Raw genomic sequence first — 18,039 nt, 5'->3', positions numbered from 1 at the left:
CTACTGACATTATCTCTTTCATTTTCAATGTTTTTCCCACATCATTACTCACTCTTACTAATTCCACATCCAGAGCTGATATGATCCTGTCTCTTCTCCTTCACGTTTTCATTCTCTGCTAGTAACTGCTGTGTTTGCTGCCTATGCATATCACTGAGATGCTCCCCACTATGTACTGCTGCAAGTGTCCTTCCTAACATACCTGCCTTCTCTTTATCTGTCACTGCCAGCCTCTCCCCATCAACCAAAGCTGGCATTTGAATGGATTTCCTTTTCCCACTCATCCGCTTAAACATGGACCAGACATCACCTAATTTTACTCCTCTGCCAATGGTAGAACACAGTTCTCTCCATGTTCTCTTTTGTGTGTATTTTACTGTCCTTCGAGCAGCTGCCCTTTTCCTTTGAAACTCTATAACATTATTTTGTGTCATGTTTCTTTAATTCTCTAAATGCATCGTTTCGCTCTTTAGTAGCCCTGCTGCATTCCTCATTCCACCATGGCACCACTTTCTTCCTACCCTTGGTTGTTGTTTTGGGTATACTGTTCTCTGCTGCATTTAGTATATGTTGCGTTATGTGGCTTGTAATGACCTCTATGCTTCCCTCTGATGTTAGCAGGTGTACCGACTCCTCACACCATATCCTACATTTCCCCCAATCAGCTTTATCAAAGCACCACCTGGTTATTACACCTCCTTCCTGCATATATACATTAGTATTCATTTTAGTAAGCACTGGATAATGGTCACTTCCTACAGTGGAGCTATTCAAAACAAACCATTCGCATGTATGAACCAAACAGTTTGACACTAATGTCAGATCCAGGCATGAGACTTTCCCCCTGTGAACATCTCCTCTTGTGCCATGTCCATCATTAAGGCATACTAGTGTTCTTTCCTCCAGCATTTCTTCCACTATATTTCCGTTACTGTCTGTATGGTTGCTGCCCCATAGACTGTTGTGTGCATTGAAATCACCACACCAAACTTCCTTCCTATGTTTATTTTCTGCTATTTCTTTAAATATATCAGTGGTTAGATTTGGACATGGGTTGTATAAATTGATTATCCTAATGTTATCTTGTTTTCTAGGGTTGCAGATGTCCACTATAATACAGTCTATATCATCAGGAGATTGCACCTCCCTATATGCCACACCATCTTTGAGAAATGACTGCACGACTTCAGGTCTGCGATGTGGACAGTACACCTCAAATACATACCTTCACAACCTGGGGTATTTGAAGATAAGGGAATGACATGTTTATAATATGCTGCAAAACACAACAAATATGCAGGGTTACGAGTCTGTTTCTAAGGCCATTTTATTTTTGGTAGTCTGATCATTTCAACAAGAGAATAGAATCAAACTGAAAACATCGTAATTATGTTCCAGATACATGAAGCAGATTAATGAACAGTGAAACTCGCTCATGGACTTTAAGGTGAATACTTTAAGAAAAGGTTTTCCCACACTCTTTGTAGGAGCCATTTTATGGGTGTTGTTGGTGTCTCAGTTTACCTTAGTTATATGTATAGTGCAATATTATTTTTGAACACTAGGTGGCGGGGTGTATAAAAGGGGTCATAGGTGAGAGGAATGGGATCTGTAATGGAAAAAAGGATTACCCAACACAAGGCCAATAGAGTGGCGAAGTCCCTCCCCTTCCGGGGGAGCTCCATGGGACCTTATTTCGAAAATATTATGTATTGAAGTCAATGGAGAGACAAAGATTATCTTTTCGATCCCGTTTGAATTGTGCCACAGATAACACATATGATGTTTGTCAATTGAAAAGATAATTTTGCATGTCAAAAAAAAAAAATGTGTCGTAAAACTGTGAACCCATTTGTTTGTGTGAAACGCTGAATGAAATACATCTCTGGTCTCGCAGAACAACACACGTCACCAAGATGGCCGTCACTACTGTCTTGTCAACAAAAGGATTGACTATCATCACTATCACCACAAGGAATCACGTCCAGAAGAATGTCATGCAAAGCTGCCTGCCTGCCTTCCTTTGATTCTCTCTTAACTGCCTGGTCTTTTTAATTTTTAAAGTCAACCATTTGTGCAGATAGCGTGAAGTAGAACAGCTCGCCGATGCTAATGTAGCGTTAGCATTTCTTCCCCGGGCTTAAATTGTGTATTATAGAATGATCACACCGGTGAAGGTACTCTTCAAAGGGTTCACGAAATATGACTACTACTCTTACTTTTTAACATATTGGGTTACTTAATGTTACTTCATATTAAGGCTAATAAAAATGACAAGGCTGTAATGCTAACTAACATGCTAGCTACTAGCTAGGTAGCTAACTTGATCCAGCCACTACTGGTCCTTTCATCAGACGGGAAGCAAAAGAACGAGCAAGACCCATTGCTGGTATGATAACAACCTGGTACTAAGCACACAGTCATCTTGTTAAAGTTATCTTATCTTAGCCAGTGCCATATAGATAGATTATATCTATATGGCGCTGATCTTAGCTATCTCTTAGTGGAGGAAAACAATTGTGACATCACTTACGCGACTCTGGGATTAGTAGTCTTTGTAATTGCATATTTTTCGTAGTCTTATATTTTTACGACAAATTGTGACTTTTGACATGGAAATAATTTTTTGCGATTGACAAACATCATATGTGTAACTCATGGCACAATTCAAACAGGATCGAAAGATACGTTTTCTCTCACCATTGACTTCAATACATTATTTTTCCGAAATAAGGTCCCATGGAGCGGAAGTAGATGGGCGTGACTTCGCCACTCTATAGATGGGAATTGTTTATTGTAAACTGTGAAAAAACAAAATATGCTTAATTGCGGCTCCTACACTCTTAAAACCACTATGGTTTTTCTCCTGAGTGAACACGAAGATGTGATTTGAGAGCATCTGCTCTAGTGAACATTTTCCCACACTCTTCACACCAGTGCGGTTTTTCTCCAGTGTGAATACGTTGATGTGATACTAGAGCACTTGATGTAGTGAAAGTTTTCCCACACTCTTCACAGCTGTAGGGTTTTTCCCCAGTATGAGTACGCTGATGTTTTTCTAGAGCACCTGATGTAGTGAAAGTTTTCCCACACTCTTCACAGCTGTACGGTTTTTCTCCAGTGTGAATACGTTGATGTACTTTGAGATTACCTGATGTGGTGAAAGTTTTCCCACACTCTTCACAGCTGTACGGTTTTTCTCCCGTGTGAATACGTTGATGTCTTTTGAGATGACTTGATGAAGTGAAAGTTGTCCCACACTTTTCACAGCTGTACGGTTTTTCTCCAGTATGAATACGGTGATGTGATTCTAGAGCACTTGATGTAGTGAACGTTTTCCCACACTCTTGACACCAGAACGGTTTTTCTCCCGTGTGAATACGTTGATGCCTTTTGAGATTACTTGATGAAGTGAAAGTTGTCCCACACTCTTCACAGCTGTACGGTTTATCTCCAGTATGAATACGGTGATGTGATTCTAGAGCACTTGATGTCGTGAACGTTTTCCCACACTCTTCACAGCTGTAAGGTTTTTCTCCCGTATGAATACGGTGATGTGTTTTGAGAGCGCTTGATGTATTGAAAGTTTTCCCACACTCTTCACAGCTGTAAGGTTTTTCTCCAGTATGAATACGGTGATGTGTTTCGAGAGCACTTGATCTAGTGAACGTTTTCCCACACTCTTCACAGCTGTAAGGTTTTTCCCCAGTATGAATACGTTTATGTCTTTTGAGATGACTTGATGTATTGAAAGTTTTCCCACACTCTTCACAGCTGTAAGGTTTTTCTCCAGTATGAATACGGTGATGTGTTTCGAGAGCATCTGATCTAGTGAACGTTTTCCCACACTCTTCACAGCTGCACGGTTTTTCTCCAGTATGAATACGGTGATGTGATTCAAGAGCATCTGATCTAGTGAAAGTTTTCCCACACTCTTCACACCAGTACGGTTTTTCTCCAGTATGAATACGGTGATGTGATTTGAGAGCACTTGATTGAGTGAAAGTTGTCCCACACTCTTCACAGCTGTACGGTTTTTCTCCAGTATGAATACGTTGATGTCTGTTGAGAGCACTTGATGTAGTGAAAGTTTTCCCACACTCTTCACAGCTGTAAGGTTTTTCTCCAGTATGAATACGTTGATGTCTGTTGAGAGTACTTGAATGAGTGAAAGTTATCCCACACTCTTCACAGCTGTACGGTTTTTCTCCCGTGTGAATACGCAGGTGGCGCTTTAAATGTCCAGATGTTGTGAAGGATTTGTCACATTGCTGATAGCTGTGACGTCTCTCTCTTCCTTTCGGTTTCTAGAACAGACGGACAGAGAAAGAGAGAAAGTCAATCTAAAAAGCATATATACACAAGTTAACACAATAAAAACTCACTTAATATAAACCTTGAGTTAACAAAATACTACTTATCAACTGTTTGTATTTAACTATGTTTGTAAAAAATTGTTTTTAACCTTTTTGTACGGCGACCTTGAGTGCCTTGAAAGGCGCCTTATAAAATAAATGCATTATTATTATTATTATTATATTTGATACAGCAATATTCTAACCAAAGTATATACCAGAGGTGGGGGACTCGAGTCACATGACTTGACTCGCATATTTTTTGACTTGAGAATTGCTTGACTAACATTGATAAAAGACTCGACTTGACTTTGACTAGGTATTCATGACTTGAGAATTGACTTAGGCTTGAGACAGATGACTCGAAAGGACTTTACTTTTTAAAATAGAATATTTGCATTTGTATTGTACGAAGCCCCTAGAGCAGGGGTGGCCAACCCGCGGCTCTCGAGCTGCATGCGGCTTTTTGCCTAGTTTCATGCGGCTCTTCAGTTCAGATCGAGTTGTGTGTGAGTTTTGGAGAGAGACACTGACTCCTGACTAGTATTGCACGGTGTACCGATACTTTAAAGGTATACCGCGATACCCTGCCGTTAAAAACGTTACGATTCCTCCGTTTCATTGGTATTGGTACTTTAAGAATGACGGGGGAAAGTACTCCGGTGAGAAAACGCTGTTTTAATAAGAGCCGTGTGTGTTCAGCGCTCTGCTTCCACTCCCTGCACTGCAACCGTGCCTGCAGTCCTTCCCCTCTCAAGCACGCTCTAAGCCCCTCCCCTCTCAAGCACGCTCTAAGCCCCTCCCCTCTCTCGTGCACACGCTAGCTGCCAGAGCATGTGAGAAAACGAAAAGCATGGCTGCAAGTGGGAGTGCAACTGCCGCTGCGCCTCGGCTTGTTGACAAAAAAGACGCCAGAAGCGAAATGTTGATGTATTTTAGCTATATCTCTGACAGTGAGGGCAAGCCTACGGACACCACGAGGCCTGTCTGTAAGAAATGTATTAATTGTATTTAATACCAATTCTTGTCATTTATTTTATTTATTGTTCTCACCGTTTAAAAGTTTGTGTTATGGTTCTGGTGTGAAATAAAGCAAACTAATTCGATTTAAGACTGTTTCCCTTTTTTTAAGAAAAGTATCGAAAGATAATCGGAATCGCAATTCTCGACTTGGTATCGGTATCGAAACCAAAATGTTGGTATTGTGACCACACTACTCCTGACAGTTAAACCTGATATTTAGTAGGTCTGTTAAGTATTGAATGCTGATCATTCTGACGTAATTTGGCCGGTCAAAGTTGTTTGGGCTCGGATAAAATCGCTCCGTTACTTTCGTCCCGTGTTACTTTCGTCCCGGCTATACGTATGTATGTGTGGTGTCCGGTGTCAGTATGAGAGGATGACAGCGCGTCTAATTTTGATGTGGCCCAAGAGCCAATCACAATAATACCTGGATGCAGAGAACCAATCACCTTTGAGGGGGGGAAAACCTATCGTTGATTAAACACTATTCAGTGTTTCCCCTACCATTGTCTTGGAGGGGCGCGAACAGAGCCCCGCGCCTCCCCTGAAATTCAAGGTGTTTAAAATATATATATATATATATCACCAAATTGCAAATAATCTATAACTACTGTCACTTTTCACATTGAACATGTGCTCTTTTATTAAATAAACTAAACGCTTTCATTTGAAGTTTTGAGTTTAGTGTTTTTGACCCTAAGAAACACTGATGCATTAATCAATAACAATAATCCACAGCTCCTCTCTCTGCTCCAGAGGATTTAAAAAATATATATCCCAATGCCACAAAAATGCATCAGTGACGTGGTTGAAATCTTGTCTCCAGAAAACAAAAAACTGAAACAAGCAGTATCAGTGACTGTGTGTTTGATGTGGCTCTTTGCAGTAACATAGAAAAAATGTGGCTCTTAACCTCTGACTGGTTGGCCACCCCTGCCCTAGAGGGCAATGAAAGAAAAAAGAGAGAAAGTTCTCTTTCGCAGGAGAAAGTAGGAAGTGGAGCGCACAGGAGACAGACGTTTCATTGCAGACTGTTTTGATTATGTGGGGAAATACATACATTATTTGAGATATATTTCAAACTCAGACTTCATTTTAGGGACATTTCGGCCAGGGGTGTAGAGTTATTTGTTCAAGCACCGGATCGGCAAAACAGGAGAGTCTGTGAACCAGTCTGCCTTGACCTATGTATTCATGTCTGTGACTCTCACAGTATCTGCTGCCCACAGCTGTTTGATAGAAGGAAACCCTCCTTCACTTCATGAAATCTCTGCAGCACCAGGAGGCAGTAACGTGTAACTCAGCAGAATCTGAGAAGAGCAGCACCAGCTGCAAAGAGCTGTGCCTTCACTGTGTTTACCTTCATTAGAACAGCTAACACACACACACACACACACACACACACACACACACACACACACACACACTTTTAACTGATTTAAATGCAGAAACTGGGGTTATTCATCAGGATTTCGTAGAACTTGACGTGCTTGACTCTCACCCCAGTAACTTGAGACTTGCACATGTATGACTTACTCCCACCTCTGGTATACAGGAGACAGAGGGAGACGGCATCCTGTCACTGTGAGTCTCAGTATGCTCCGTTCCTCTTGTGTTTTTTTTTCGTCTAATTATTGTCTAAACTTTGTCGTGTCTGTATGAAACGTCATTTTGAGAGACCATGCTTTTGATCCTGTGGATTACATTTGCCTTCTGCAGACTATGTCTGGCCATTCAACTTTCCAAGACACACCTCAGTGACAGCACGAACAGGTATGGCGAGGAGCCCCGGCCTCTACGCTGCTGCAGCCGCGAGGCTATGCTAGGGCTACAATGCGATCGGCCTCCTACGAATACACCAAGCCATCTGTGCTCTTCGTTATTGGATGAAATCCCTCAGGAGCCGCTTAGAAACACCAGGAAAAAGAGACGAGGAAGGAGGGGAGGCGTTCAGAATACGGCGGAGATTCAGCCGACCACCACTTCCATCCATCATTCTCACAAACCTGCGCTCACAACAACGTGGACACACTAAGGACATACACAAGGTACTGTCATGAATTTCTCGAGGCCTCTTTATTATGTTTCACGGAAAGTTGGCTACGATCTACGATGCCTGAATCTCTCCACTCATTGGTGCATTGCATCATCATTAGCATCAATATAACGATGGCATTTATTTCGTCAAAAACTTGTAGAAATTAAGGAGTACAAAGAAATAAAGAAAACTAAAAAAATAAATAATAATAAAACAAAAGTTAGGGCAAGAAAAAAGTTAATGCATATATAAATAACACTGGGAATATCCAATACCTGTTAGCTGGAGTAATCTGCAAATATAATTGTTTTTACTTTAGTTTTGAATTGTTGATGACTTGTAACACTTGAAAGGTCTGGGTGAAGTCCATTCCACTTTCTATCTCCGATGACGGATCAGCTGTGATTTGATGGTTGTTCTACAGGGCTTGCTATACAGCCAGTTAGGAGGCCTGGTTGGGTATTTCATGACTGTGGTTTGGAACTGCTTTTGAATGTTAGTAGGCATTTTGTTGTGGAAAATGTTGCATAATCAGTACTGTTTTAAGCTTAACTATATCAACACATTTGAATAGATTGAGTTTTTTAAATATGGGAGTTGTGTGTTCATATTTACCAACACATGTTATTATTTTTGTGTGTCACTATCCGATCTGCAGCACTGCCCTATCTCCAGTGCGAGATGGTCCGCCATATTTGGCAACTCTAATAGGACATTTGACACAGTGGCGTTTGGCAAAGCAGAAAAAGAACACTAAAAAAACCCGACAATATTAATCTGAACGAGAGAGATGAGTTATTGTTATTACAACGTGACTTCACTATTATTGAACAACTCCTTTTATTGGGTCATTTGATTGGGTTAAGTACATTGTCAGAATAAGTGAGAAATGGATTTAACTTCTGTTAGACAGCTATCATACATACTGAAGAAATATTTACTGTGAATGTATGCAATATGTATAGCATTCATAATTTATATCTAATTACATTAACTGTGAATGTCCTTCATTTTATTTCAAATAACAAAATATTTGTATAAAGATATGAGACAGGGCAGATAGGGCAGGGCTGCAGATCGGGTAGTAACAATGTGAACCACAAACCCAACATCAGCCGTTAGCTGTTAGCCCTCAGAGCTCACAGCTCCTCATATCTGTTCAGAAACTAGACAGAAGTTAAACAAGTACAAACCACAGACTGTCTGTGTCATGGAGAATACAGTCTCTGGTTTATTTATGTCTGTATAGGGCGTTCCGAGCTGAATAAGGGCGTCAAATGAAGGCAAGACGCCCGCCTGGCGGAAACGCTGGAATTAGGAATACATTGTGATGAAGTGCACACTGACCTGAGCTCCAGGGGTCTCTTTCTTCTCCTCCATGCTGCTCATCAGCTGTCCTGATGAAGACCACAGAGCTGCTTCATTATTAATATAATACAAATATTTAGATATAATTCATCATAAACTGTCAGGAGTGAAGAGGAGGAATTCAAAGAGTTTATTCAATGATATGTTCTATTTCTAGATGCTTATACAGTGGGGCAAAAAAGTATTTAGTCAGCCATCAATTGTGCAAGTTCTCCCACTTAAAAAGATGAGAGGTCTGTAATTTTCATCCTAGGTATACCTCAACTATGAGAGACAAAATGAGAAAAAGAAATCCAGAAAATCACATTGTCTTATTTTTAAAGACTGTATTTGCAAATGATGGAAAATAAGTATTTGGTCAATAACAAAAGTTCATCTCAATACTTTGTTATATACCCTTTGTTGGCAATGACAGAGGTCAAACGTTTTCTGTAAGTCTTCACAAGGTTTTCACTGTTGCTGGTATTTAGGCCCATTCCTCCATGCAGATCTCCTCTAGAGCAGTGATGTTTTGGGGCTGTCGCTGGGCAACACGGACTTTCAACTCCCTCCAAAGATTTTCTATGGGGTGGAGATCTGGAGACTGGCTTGAGTCCCTGGCGGCGTAGTGTGTTACTGATGGTAGCCTTTGTTACTTTGGTCCCAGCTCTCTGCAGGTCATTGACCAGGTCCCCCCGTGTGGTTCTGGGATCTTTGCTCACCGTTCTTGTTTCTCATTTTGACCCCACCAGTGTTAATTTTGGCATTTAACACTGGTTAATTTTTCTGTTTTTGATTTAGTTTTAAGACGAAAATGGTTATTAGTTTTAGTCACATTTTAGTCATTCCTATCCTTCGTAGTTTTAATGTAGTTTTAGTCGACGAAAACTCAAAACGTGTTAGACAACTTTTAGTCGATGAAAAATTACATTTTAGTCAAAATGTGTCTATTTTTTGTTCATTTTGTTTTATTCTTAGTCCTGTGTTAAATTTCCTTTTTAGTTTTAGTCATATTTAGTCACCTTCATCCTGTTTTTATTTAGTCAAGTTTTAGTCGACTAAAAGTCTGAGCATTTTAGTCGTATTTTAGTCAAAGAAAACTAATTATTTTAGTCTACTTTTTGTCAATGAAAACGGTTGAGTCTTTTTTAGTCATCAGATTATATAGAACATTTCAGTCAAACTATTCTAGCCAAAACCAATCATTTGTCATTTTAGTCAAATGTATTTCACAACAAGATAATATCTTGTCCTTATTTGATGAAAAACACAGGTTGATTAAGAATGCAGCTTTGCAGAGAGTATCAGGTCAGGTTGTGGTGTTTTTACCAGCTGTGTTTTGGCCACATTGCTTCCCTTCTGATAAAACAATGCATTCGCTTTTTTCCTCCGCCTCATGTTAGTGAACATGGGCTCAAATATCACATCGTTTCTTTCTCCCAAGCAGTGGTGGCTTTAGACTTTTTCGTTGTCAGTCATTTTGACGGACAGGATTGTAACATTTCCGTCATAATCCATTATTACCCGTCGAGTGCACAATTTATTATTTATTTAAATTCATCACTCACTCGCGCTGACGAGGGGGGGGGGGGGTATTCGGTTAACGCGACCACTGCTCCCAAGCCCTCTTGTTGCCATTTTATTTTCTGTTAAATAAGGTTCGTTAGACCCGAGTCTTCCTGACAATTCACAGTGTGCCGCTGCCCGGTGTAATTCAAATGTACCGCCGCGCGCAGCACAGACACACAGCCGCTGCCCAGCCGCAGCACCGGAAATGGAACTGCTGGGAGAAAAACTGACTATCAGAGATGTAACGTTATCTTTGATAATATTTCGTCTCGTCACTTTTCGTCAACGATATTGCGTGATGATTTCGTTACAGTTATTGTTTATTGCCGTCGATGCCGTCTCGTCATCGTCATGGAAAAAAAGGTCGTTGACGAACATATTTCGTCATAGTTTTAGTCAACGAAATTAACACTAGTCTCTATACTCTGAACGCTCCGTCCCTGGCAGACCTCTGTGTCCGCTGCAGCATGTATGTTAGGCCCCGCCCCCCGCACACAGAGAGACACAGGGAGATCGCTCTTCTGGAGTGAAGAGAGCGGAAATAATGATATTGCAAGTTAGAAACGTAAGATGCATTTTGACAGACGAGACGGACAATTGGGGGAAAATATGCTGCATTTTGAATGTCAGATAGTCCACCATTAACACCTTAGTCCCGTCTCGTCAACGAAAACTAAATATACATTTCGTCATAGCCATCATTTGCAAATAAATTCTTTAAAAATCAGACAGTGATTTTCTGGATTTTTTTTTTCCATTTTGTCTCTCATTGTTGAGGTAGACCTAGGATGAAAATTACAGGCCTCTCATCTTTGTAAGTGGGAGAACTTGCACAATTGGTGGCTGACTAAATACTTTTTTGCCCCACTGTATGTAGTGTTTTATCACATCACGTGCAGTGCCTTGTCTCATCTATGCTGCTGTGACGTAAACATGTTCCAAATTGATCCATTTAGTCAATCTGATGCTAAGCAGAGGAGAAAATGATAGAAAGGTCAGATAGTTATTAACGTTACATGCAAATTACTTTAACCATTACCATACAAAGTTGGTTTTCTGTGTAAATTATTATTAATATAATACAAATATTTAGATATAATTCATCATAATCTGTGTAGCAACTTACATTCTAACTTACAGCTCACAGTTTGTTCACTTTTATTTCATTAAAATGACTTTATTCACATAGAAAGTGACATTAATGGTTGTTTGAACCACGGTTATAACACTATCCGTGTGTAACTATCACTAAGTTAACACAGAAAGCAAACATTAGCTAGTGAGACTGTTTAATGAACTCCATGTATACAGTATTTTCTGTATATTGTGTATTCTTTAGATACTCTAGTGATATGTGTACTGTGTGTATACTTGCTGCTAATGCTTCAATTTTATTATCTTATTGCATCTTTTAAATATGTTTAACTCGTGTAATGCCTGAAAACACTTCTGCTGTGACACGTTCATTTCCCAGTTTAAGATAAATCATTATTTAAATAAAGTATATCTATTTATCTAATGAGCTAAACCGTCGCTTAGCTTAGCGTTAGCTGCTAACTGAAGAACCCCATTCATTTCAATGGGGAAAATGCTACGTCGCGGTGAATGCTGGCGATGCTAATAAGCTAGGTAGCATATATTTAAAACCATATCTATGGTAAAGAGCACCAACACAACAACTCAAACCGTCTTAAAGACAACTGGTGTAATAAATAACTAACATAAAGTCAGCTGAGCATTACAAATCAACTGTTACTCCCCAGAGCCGAACTGGAATAATAACTTTAGCTGTTAGCCGATAGCCGTGAGCTGTTAGACGATAGCTGTTAGACTTTAGCTGTTAGACTTTAGCTGTTAGACTTTAGCTTTTAGACTTTATTTAAAGATAGTTTGAGACTATTTTTGTCGCACATTTTAAAGTATTTTAGTGAGTTTCTTTCTTCCAAAATTATAGGTGTTGTGTTAAATAAGATAACTTCTGATTCGTGATTAACTGTAAGCTAAGAGGTGTAAATACACTTAATGAAACCTCTGCAGATGTTTAATCCACTCACCTCTTCTTTTCTCCTTCTCCTCTCGGTTTTTGGCGGATTGCAAAGAACTTTAAAGGTGCATCTTCTCTTTTTTTCTTCTTCTTCTTCTTCTTCTTCTTCTTCTTCTTCTTCTTCTTCAACTTCTTCTTCTTCTTCTTCTTCTTTAGTGTTTATTGCCAGTTGGCAAACCAACTTGTAGGTGCATTACCGCCACCAACTGGACTGGAGTGTGGACAAGAGACTAAGCAGAAAACAAGAAACAAAACAAACAAAACAAAACAAAGAACCAAAACTCTAGATTATTTTAAATTGATCAATTTCTCTTAGAAACTTAATAATCTCACAATACATATTGCCTGATGTTTTCCCTAACAGTCCTGATAGCGACAAGTCATGGAATTTTGCTTTCTTCAGTGTCTGGAAAAACACATTTCTCTGAGTACTATATTTCCTGCAAAGCAGTAAAACATGCTCAACAGTTTCTGGCTGGCTACAGTGTGTACACTTTCCGGTTGGATGCTTTCCTATTATACTTAATGTATGATTGAGACCTGTGTGACCTATTCTCATCCGAGAAATGACATTTTCCTCCCTTCTTTTAAACCCCACCTTCCTTCCATCCCCCACATACCTTTGAATGTTATAAAGATGTCTTCCTGTATCACTAAGGTCCCAATGATCTTGCCATGTTGTTTGTGCATATTTCTGAATGAATGTTTGAACCTCCGCTTTGCTGAGTGGAACTTCTATGTCTATGTTCATACTTCTGAGTGTTTGTTTGGCCAGAATATCCACCTGTTCATTTCCCTCCACACCAACATGAGCAGGAAGATGAAACGAGTTGCTATGCCTTTGATTTGCATTTTATATCAAATTAGAAATATTTCATTTATTATGTCCATTCTAGATGAAGATCTACCTGATCGTATACTCGATCATGCTGAAAAGCTGTCAGATGCAATTACACTGTTATGTATTTCTTTCTCCTCTATCCATTTCAATGACAGTACCAATGCCAACGACTCTGTGGTGTATACTGACACATGGTCTGTTACCCTTTTCTCTATATGTGTATTACTCACTGGGATGTATACTGCTGCCCCTGCACGCCCTGTCTCTGGATCTCTGGAGCCATCTGTAAATATGATTGTTGAGTCTGAGTGATATCTTGCAAAATAATTCTGGACTATGCGCCATACTGGTAGTTCTTTCTTTTCCTTGAACTCCCTTTGTATATTGAGGTCTACACTTGGCAATGGGAACAACCAGGGTGGAATGGACGAGATTGGAGCTGTGGGGCAATACTGTATTTGATTCAATCCTATACTTGCTGCTTTAACATCGCCAATCCATCCAAAACTTGTTAAATGTGACTCATTGTGCTCCCAGCAGTCATTCAAAATACTTTTCGCAGGATGACTATCACTGTGCCCCTGAAGGTTTACCCAGTATGCCAACATTAACTTCACTCTTCTTATCCTTAAAGGCATGTCTCCCATTTCCACCTGTATTGCTGATACTGGAGATGTTTTAAAAGCTCCACTACAAATCCTCAGGGCCTGAGCTTGTAGCACATCCAGCTTGTTAAGGTTTGATTCTGCTGCTGCCATGAACGCTATACACCCATAATCGAATACAGGTCTCATGAGTGCCCAATATATATTCAGAAGTGATGACCTACTCGCTCCCCACTCCTGTCCCGCCAAACACCGAAGTACATTGTTGACCTTTTTACATTTATTTTGAACTTTTCCTCTATGATTGCTCCATGTTAGCTTTCCGTCAAACCAAACACCAAGAAATCTTATTGTATTTACCTGTTCAAGAGGTTGCTCATACAATTTTAACGATACAGGAGCAATGTTATGCCGTTTTGTAAAACAAATGATCTGCGTCTTAGCTACTGACAGTTTGAATCCCCATTTATTTGTCCATCTCTCCACTTCAACTATTGCAGCTTGTATTTTCTTTCCAACATGTGCTACATTGCAGCCTTTTGCCCACAAAGCCCCATCATCTGCATACAAAGATTTCCCCACACTTGGATGAACTTGATTAAAAATGTCATGTATCATTATATTGAACAGCAACGGACTACACACACTTGCGGAGTACCATTTTCCACAGCATACACACTTGAATATTCTGCACCTACTCTTACTTGTATTTTCCTGTCCCGTAAAAAATTCATAACCCAATTATATGCTTTACCACCAATTCCCAATGATTTGAACTTGATTAGTAGTCCTTCCTTCCAGAGCATGTCATAAGCCTTTTCAATATCAAAGAAGACTGCAATCACTACTTCCTTGTTGGTGTGTGCTTTCCTGATGTCTGATTCTAAGCACAATATAGAATCCATTGTATTCCGACCCCTAGGGAACCCACTTTGATATGGGGACAACAGAGCTTTACTTTCTAAGATATACGTTAACCTTCCTGTAACCATTCTTTCCATGATTTTGCATAAGTGAGATGTCAGGGCAATAGGTCTGTAGCTAGATGGATCTGAAGGGTCTTTCCCTGGCTTTAGGATGGGCACTGTTATCGCTTGTTTCCACACTGAAGGAAGTTGGCCAGAATCCCACACCCTATTAAACAACCTTAACACAATGACTAGAGAGTTATCTGTCATGTGTTCCAGCATTTTGTAACAAACACCATCTTTCCCAGGAGTGGTTTGACGAGCACTAATAATTGCTCTTCTCAACTCAAACATACTAAAATGCAGGTCCAACTGATCTCCGAACGCTTCTACTCTATCCAATACTCTCAGGTTTTCCATTCGTGTATTATTTCTGCACTGCCTGGCTTCCTCTGTAAGGTTATCTGAACTATGAACTTTCCTAAATGTTTGAGCTCAACACACTCACTCCATAAACGTCCAGGAGCGACGCTTGGTCAGGGTCCCGAGGCGTGCAGTTGTGACGCTCCTAGGCTCCTTCAGCTTCATAAAGGGACGCAAATAGCTTTCAACTGATTGCAATGTATTCCCATCTGCGGCGGGATTTGACGCTCATGGAAGCACGGCATTCATTTGTGTCGGCTGCCCTTAAAGGCAATGTGAGCGTCCATTCCCATTGGATAACGGAGAATTGTACACCAGGAAGTAATTATTCTCCTTAGTGTCAATTGATTGGACAGTGATATCTCCACTACTCATCAACTCAAAAACACCAGATTATCCTTGTTGATTAAACGACATTGATAGGTTTTGTGAACATTTTCTTGTTGCCCCAGCTGGTCGACACCTCTTTTAGCAGAAACAAAGGCTACATTAATGTATTCAATCGATGTTAATCCAGGTGGATGTGGAATTAACGCACGTGACGTGTGACTGCGTTGCCAGGCAACAGCTTTGGTTCATGTTAATTTACAAACTCTTCAACTACAACCGTAGTTATATTTAAAAACATGTTAGAAGGCCTCACGAAATACTTTAATGTAAATTGAAATGTGAAGGAATGTGTGTACAACAAAATATATCCTTACGAAATACGAAACCGGAAACAGGCGGAGGCAAGATCCTCAGCTCGATTTAACCGCAAAGCACGCTGGGATTTGGTGTTTATAAAATGTGAAATCCGAAAACATTTTTAAAATAAAATACATTATTCCGAGTGTGCTTGCTTTTCTCTTTGAAAGTCATCACATAACCGCATTGTAATACACGGTTCGGCTGCATTAAATATGAAATATCTGCCGTAGTTGTATATTTATAAAGCCCTGATGAGAAACATGAGGGCTTTGTAGAGACAAACGGGAGGAAATGCCGCCAAACTGAAAACGTGACGTGGATCCTAAATATATCAGCAGTTAAGGAACATCTTACATTTCTTTTCACACAATACGCCTCCTAGCAGTATCAAAAATAATTCGGCTGACTTTTAAATTTGATCCAATTGGTAGATTGACTGTATTTACACCATAACGGTACACAGCTGATAGAAACGGGCACCTAGTGGTTAAAGCGCATTATTGCATTTTTATTATTTAAAAAAGAATAGAAGCAATTTGTGTTTGGTAGATGATTTCTATAGAGGCTTCTCAATTCTTAAATTTCCCCTCCTCGACTCCTCGACTCCTTTACTCTACTTTTTGGCAATACATCTTATACCGTTGGAAAGCCTGTTTTCTTATCTTTCCAATGGAACCACATTTGTGAGGAACATGCATTTGTGGGATGAGCAGCAGAGCTGAGTGTGTGGGGTATGCCCATGACAAATGTCATAAGAGACAGCTTTTTCTTCTGCTGACTCTTGTTTGGTGGAGTGGATGATTGAAGTCTGATAAATAAAGACACATTGGCAACAATTGAGTTATTAACAATTGATTCATTTCTACAAGCAGCCTCAGCAGCGTGTGGAAGAAGGGCAATGCCAAAAAGCATCGTTACAACATAGAAATCGTCTTCCAAACACAAATGGCCTTACTTTGTGTGTTAAGTTTAGTTAGAAACATGTATTTAATGAATGTCTCTCACTGTGTTTATGTATGCAGCGCACACACCCAAATACATCCTGGTGTGTGTGCTTTCAAACACGGCCACTATGAGTCACTGAAGGCAAAGCCGACACACTGGATAAAGATAAAGATCAAACCATAGATGAAACCAAAGTCATTTGAAAGGTGCTGCTGCTAAACAGTTATGAACCACGATCTGAAGCTCTTATTACTCGCTGTGATTCATTTTGAAAGGTGCGTTTATTATAAACACATCGTAGGAACAGCAGTTCTTTCATTAGGTTTTATATCTGATATTTATATGAACCAGAGTCGTTACCTTGCAGGTGAACCACATATCTGCAGTGTGAGTCTGCAGGAGGGAGGATGTTCACTCTGAGGCTCAGGTGAGCTGCAGAGAGTCACAGGTGAGCTGCAGAGAGTCTCAGGTGAGCTGCAGAGAGTCACAGGTGAGCTGCAGAGAGTCACAGGTGAGCTGCAGAGAGTCACAGGTGAGCTGCAGAGAGTCACAGGTGAGCTGCAGAGAGTCACAGGTGAGCTGCAGAGAGTCACAGGTGAGCTACAGAGAGTGACTACATTTTTTGTTTTTACATTTCGTTACAATATCAACTACTTCCCTTTCATGCACTGCTGTGAGGAACATTGAGAAAGTGTGGCGGTGTGTTGCTCGTGTAAAAGCTTGGTTTGCTGACAACGCCACCTGGGGGAGTTTCGCCCCCAGGAAATTACTAAAAACTAAAGTTATCCAATTTAATAAAAGGCAATCAGGTTCGTTTGAACACCACAGGCAGAGACAGTGTAAAGGATATTACAACAATAGTTATTTTATTTATACATAATTACATTTCTAATAATAAACAACATAATGCTCTAAAAGTTCTCCAGGGAGGAGGGAGAAGGACAGTGCTGGGCTTACCAAGGCGGCAATTAACAAAACGGGGAGGAAGGGGTCAAATCAAAATCACCCGGGACACTGCACACCAAACAAAACGGACACGTGAGGGACACCACCACCAGGGATTGGGTTTGCCACCTCGAGCCCACAGCACCTGTCCGGCACAAGAGAAACAGTTATAAATCAGCAAGATTATAAAACTCGGTTGGAGAAAGATAAACAAAAAGAAAACTACTAAAGTAAACCAAATGTAAATAACCGTAACCAACAAACATGAGTAAACTAATTAAACCAAACGTTAACAAAAGAAAATAA

The 18,039-nt window shown here is 40.1% G+C and overlaps 1 protein-coding gene across 5 annotated transcripts; it reads right to left on the bottom strand.

Moving 5' to 3' along the window:
- Nucleotides 1-2,777: 2,777 nt before the first annotated feature.
- Nucleotides 2,778-14,345, bottom strand: LOC307027537 (uncharacterized protein). Of its 5 annotated transcripts, none has more exons than XM_079695808.1 (3): nt 12,387-14,345; nt 8,764-8,834; nt 2,778-4,307 (listed from the first exon to the last, which is right to left on the bottom strand). In XM_079695808.1, the coding sequence occupies exons 2-3, from the start codon at nt 8,803-8,805 to the stop codon at nt 2,853-2,855; spliced, it is 1,497 nt and encodes a 498-aa protein (XP_079551934.1). In that variant the 5' UTR covers nt 8,806-8,834; nt 12,387-14,345; the 3' UTR covers nt 2,778-2,852. The 5 variants fall into 5 exon arrangements, with proteins under 5 accessions (XP_079551934.1, XP_079551935.1, XP_079551936.1 ...); XM_079695809.1 differs by having other exon boundaries at nt 8,764-8,831; XM_079695810.1 differs by having other exon boundaries at nt 8,764-8,813.
- Between the last annotated feature and the right edge of the window lie 3,694 nt (nt 14,346-18,039).

This window comes from Notothenia rossii, assembly GCF_949606895.1.
Source record: "Notothenia rossii genome assembly, contig: scaffold_267, whole genome shotgun sequence".
Lineage (NCBI taxonomy): Eukaryota > Metazoa > Chordata > Actinopteri > Perciformes > Nototheniidae > Notothenia > Notothenia rossii.
The sequence above is the reverse complement of the archived record's forward strand: the minus strand, read 5'-3'. Positions and strand labels throughout refer to the sequence as shown.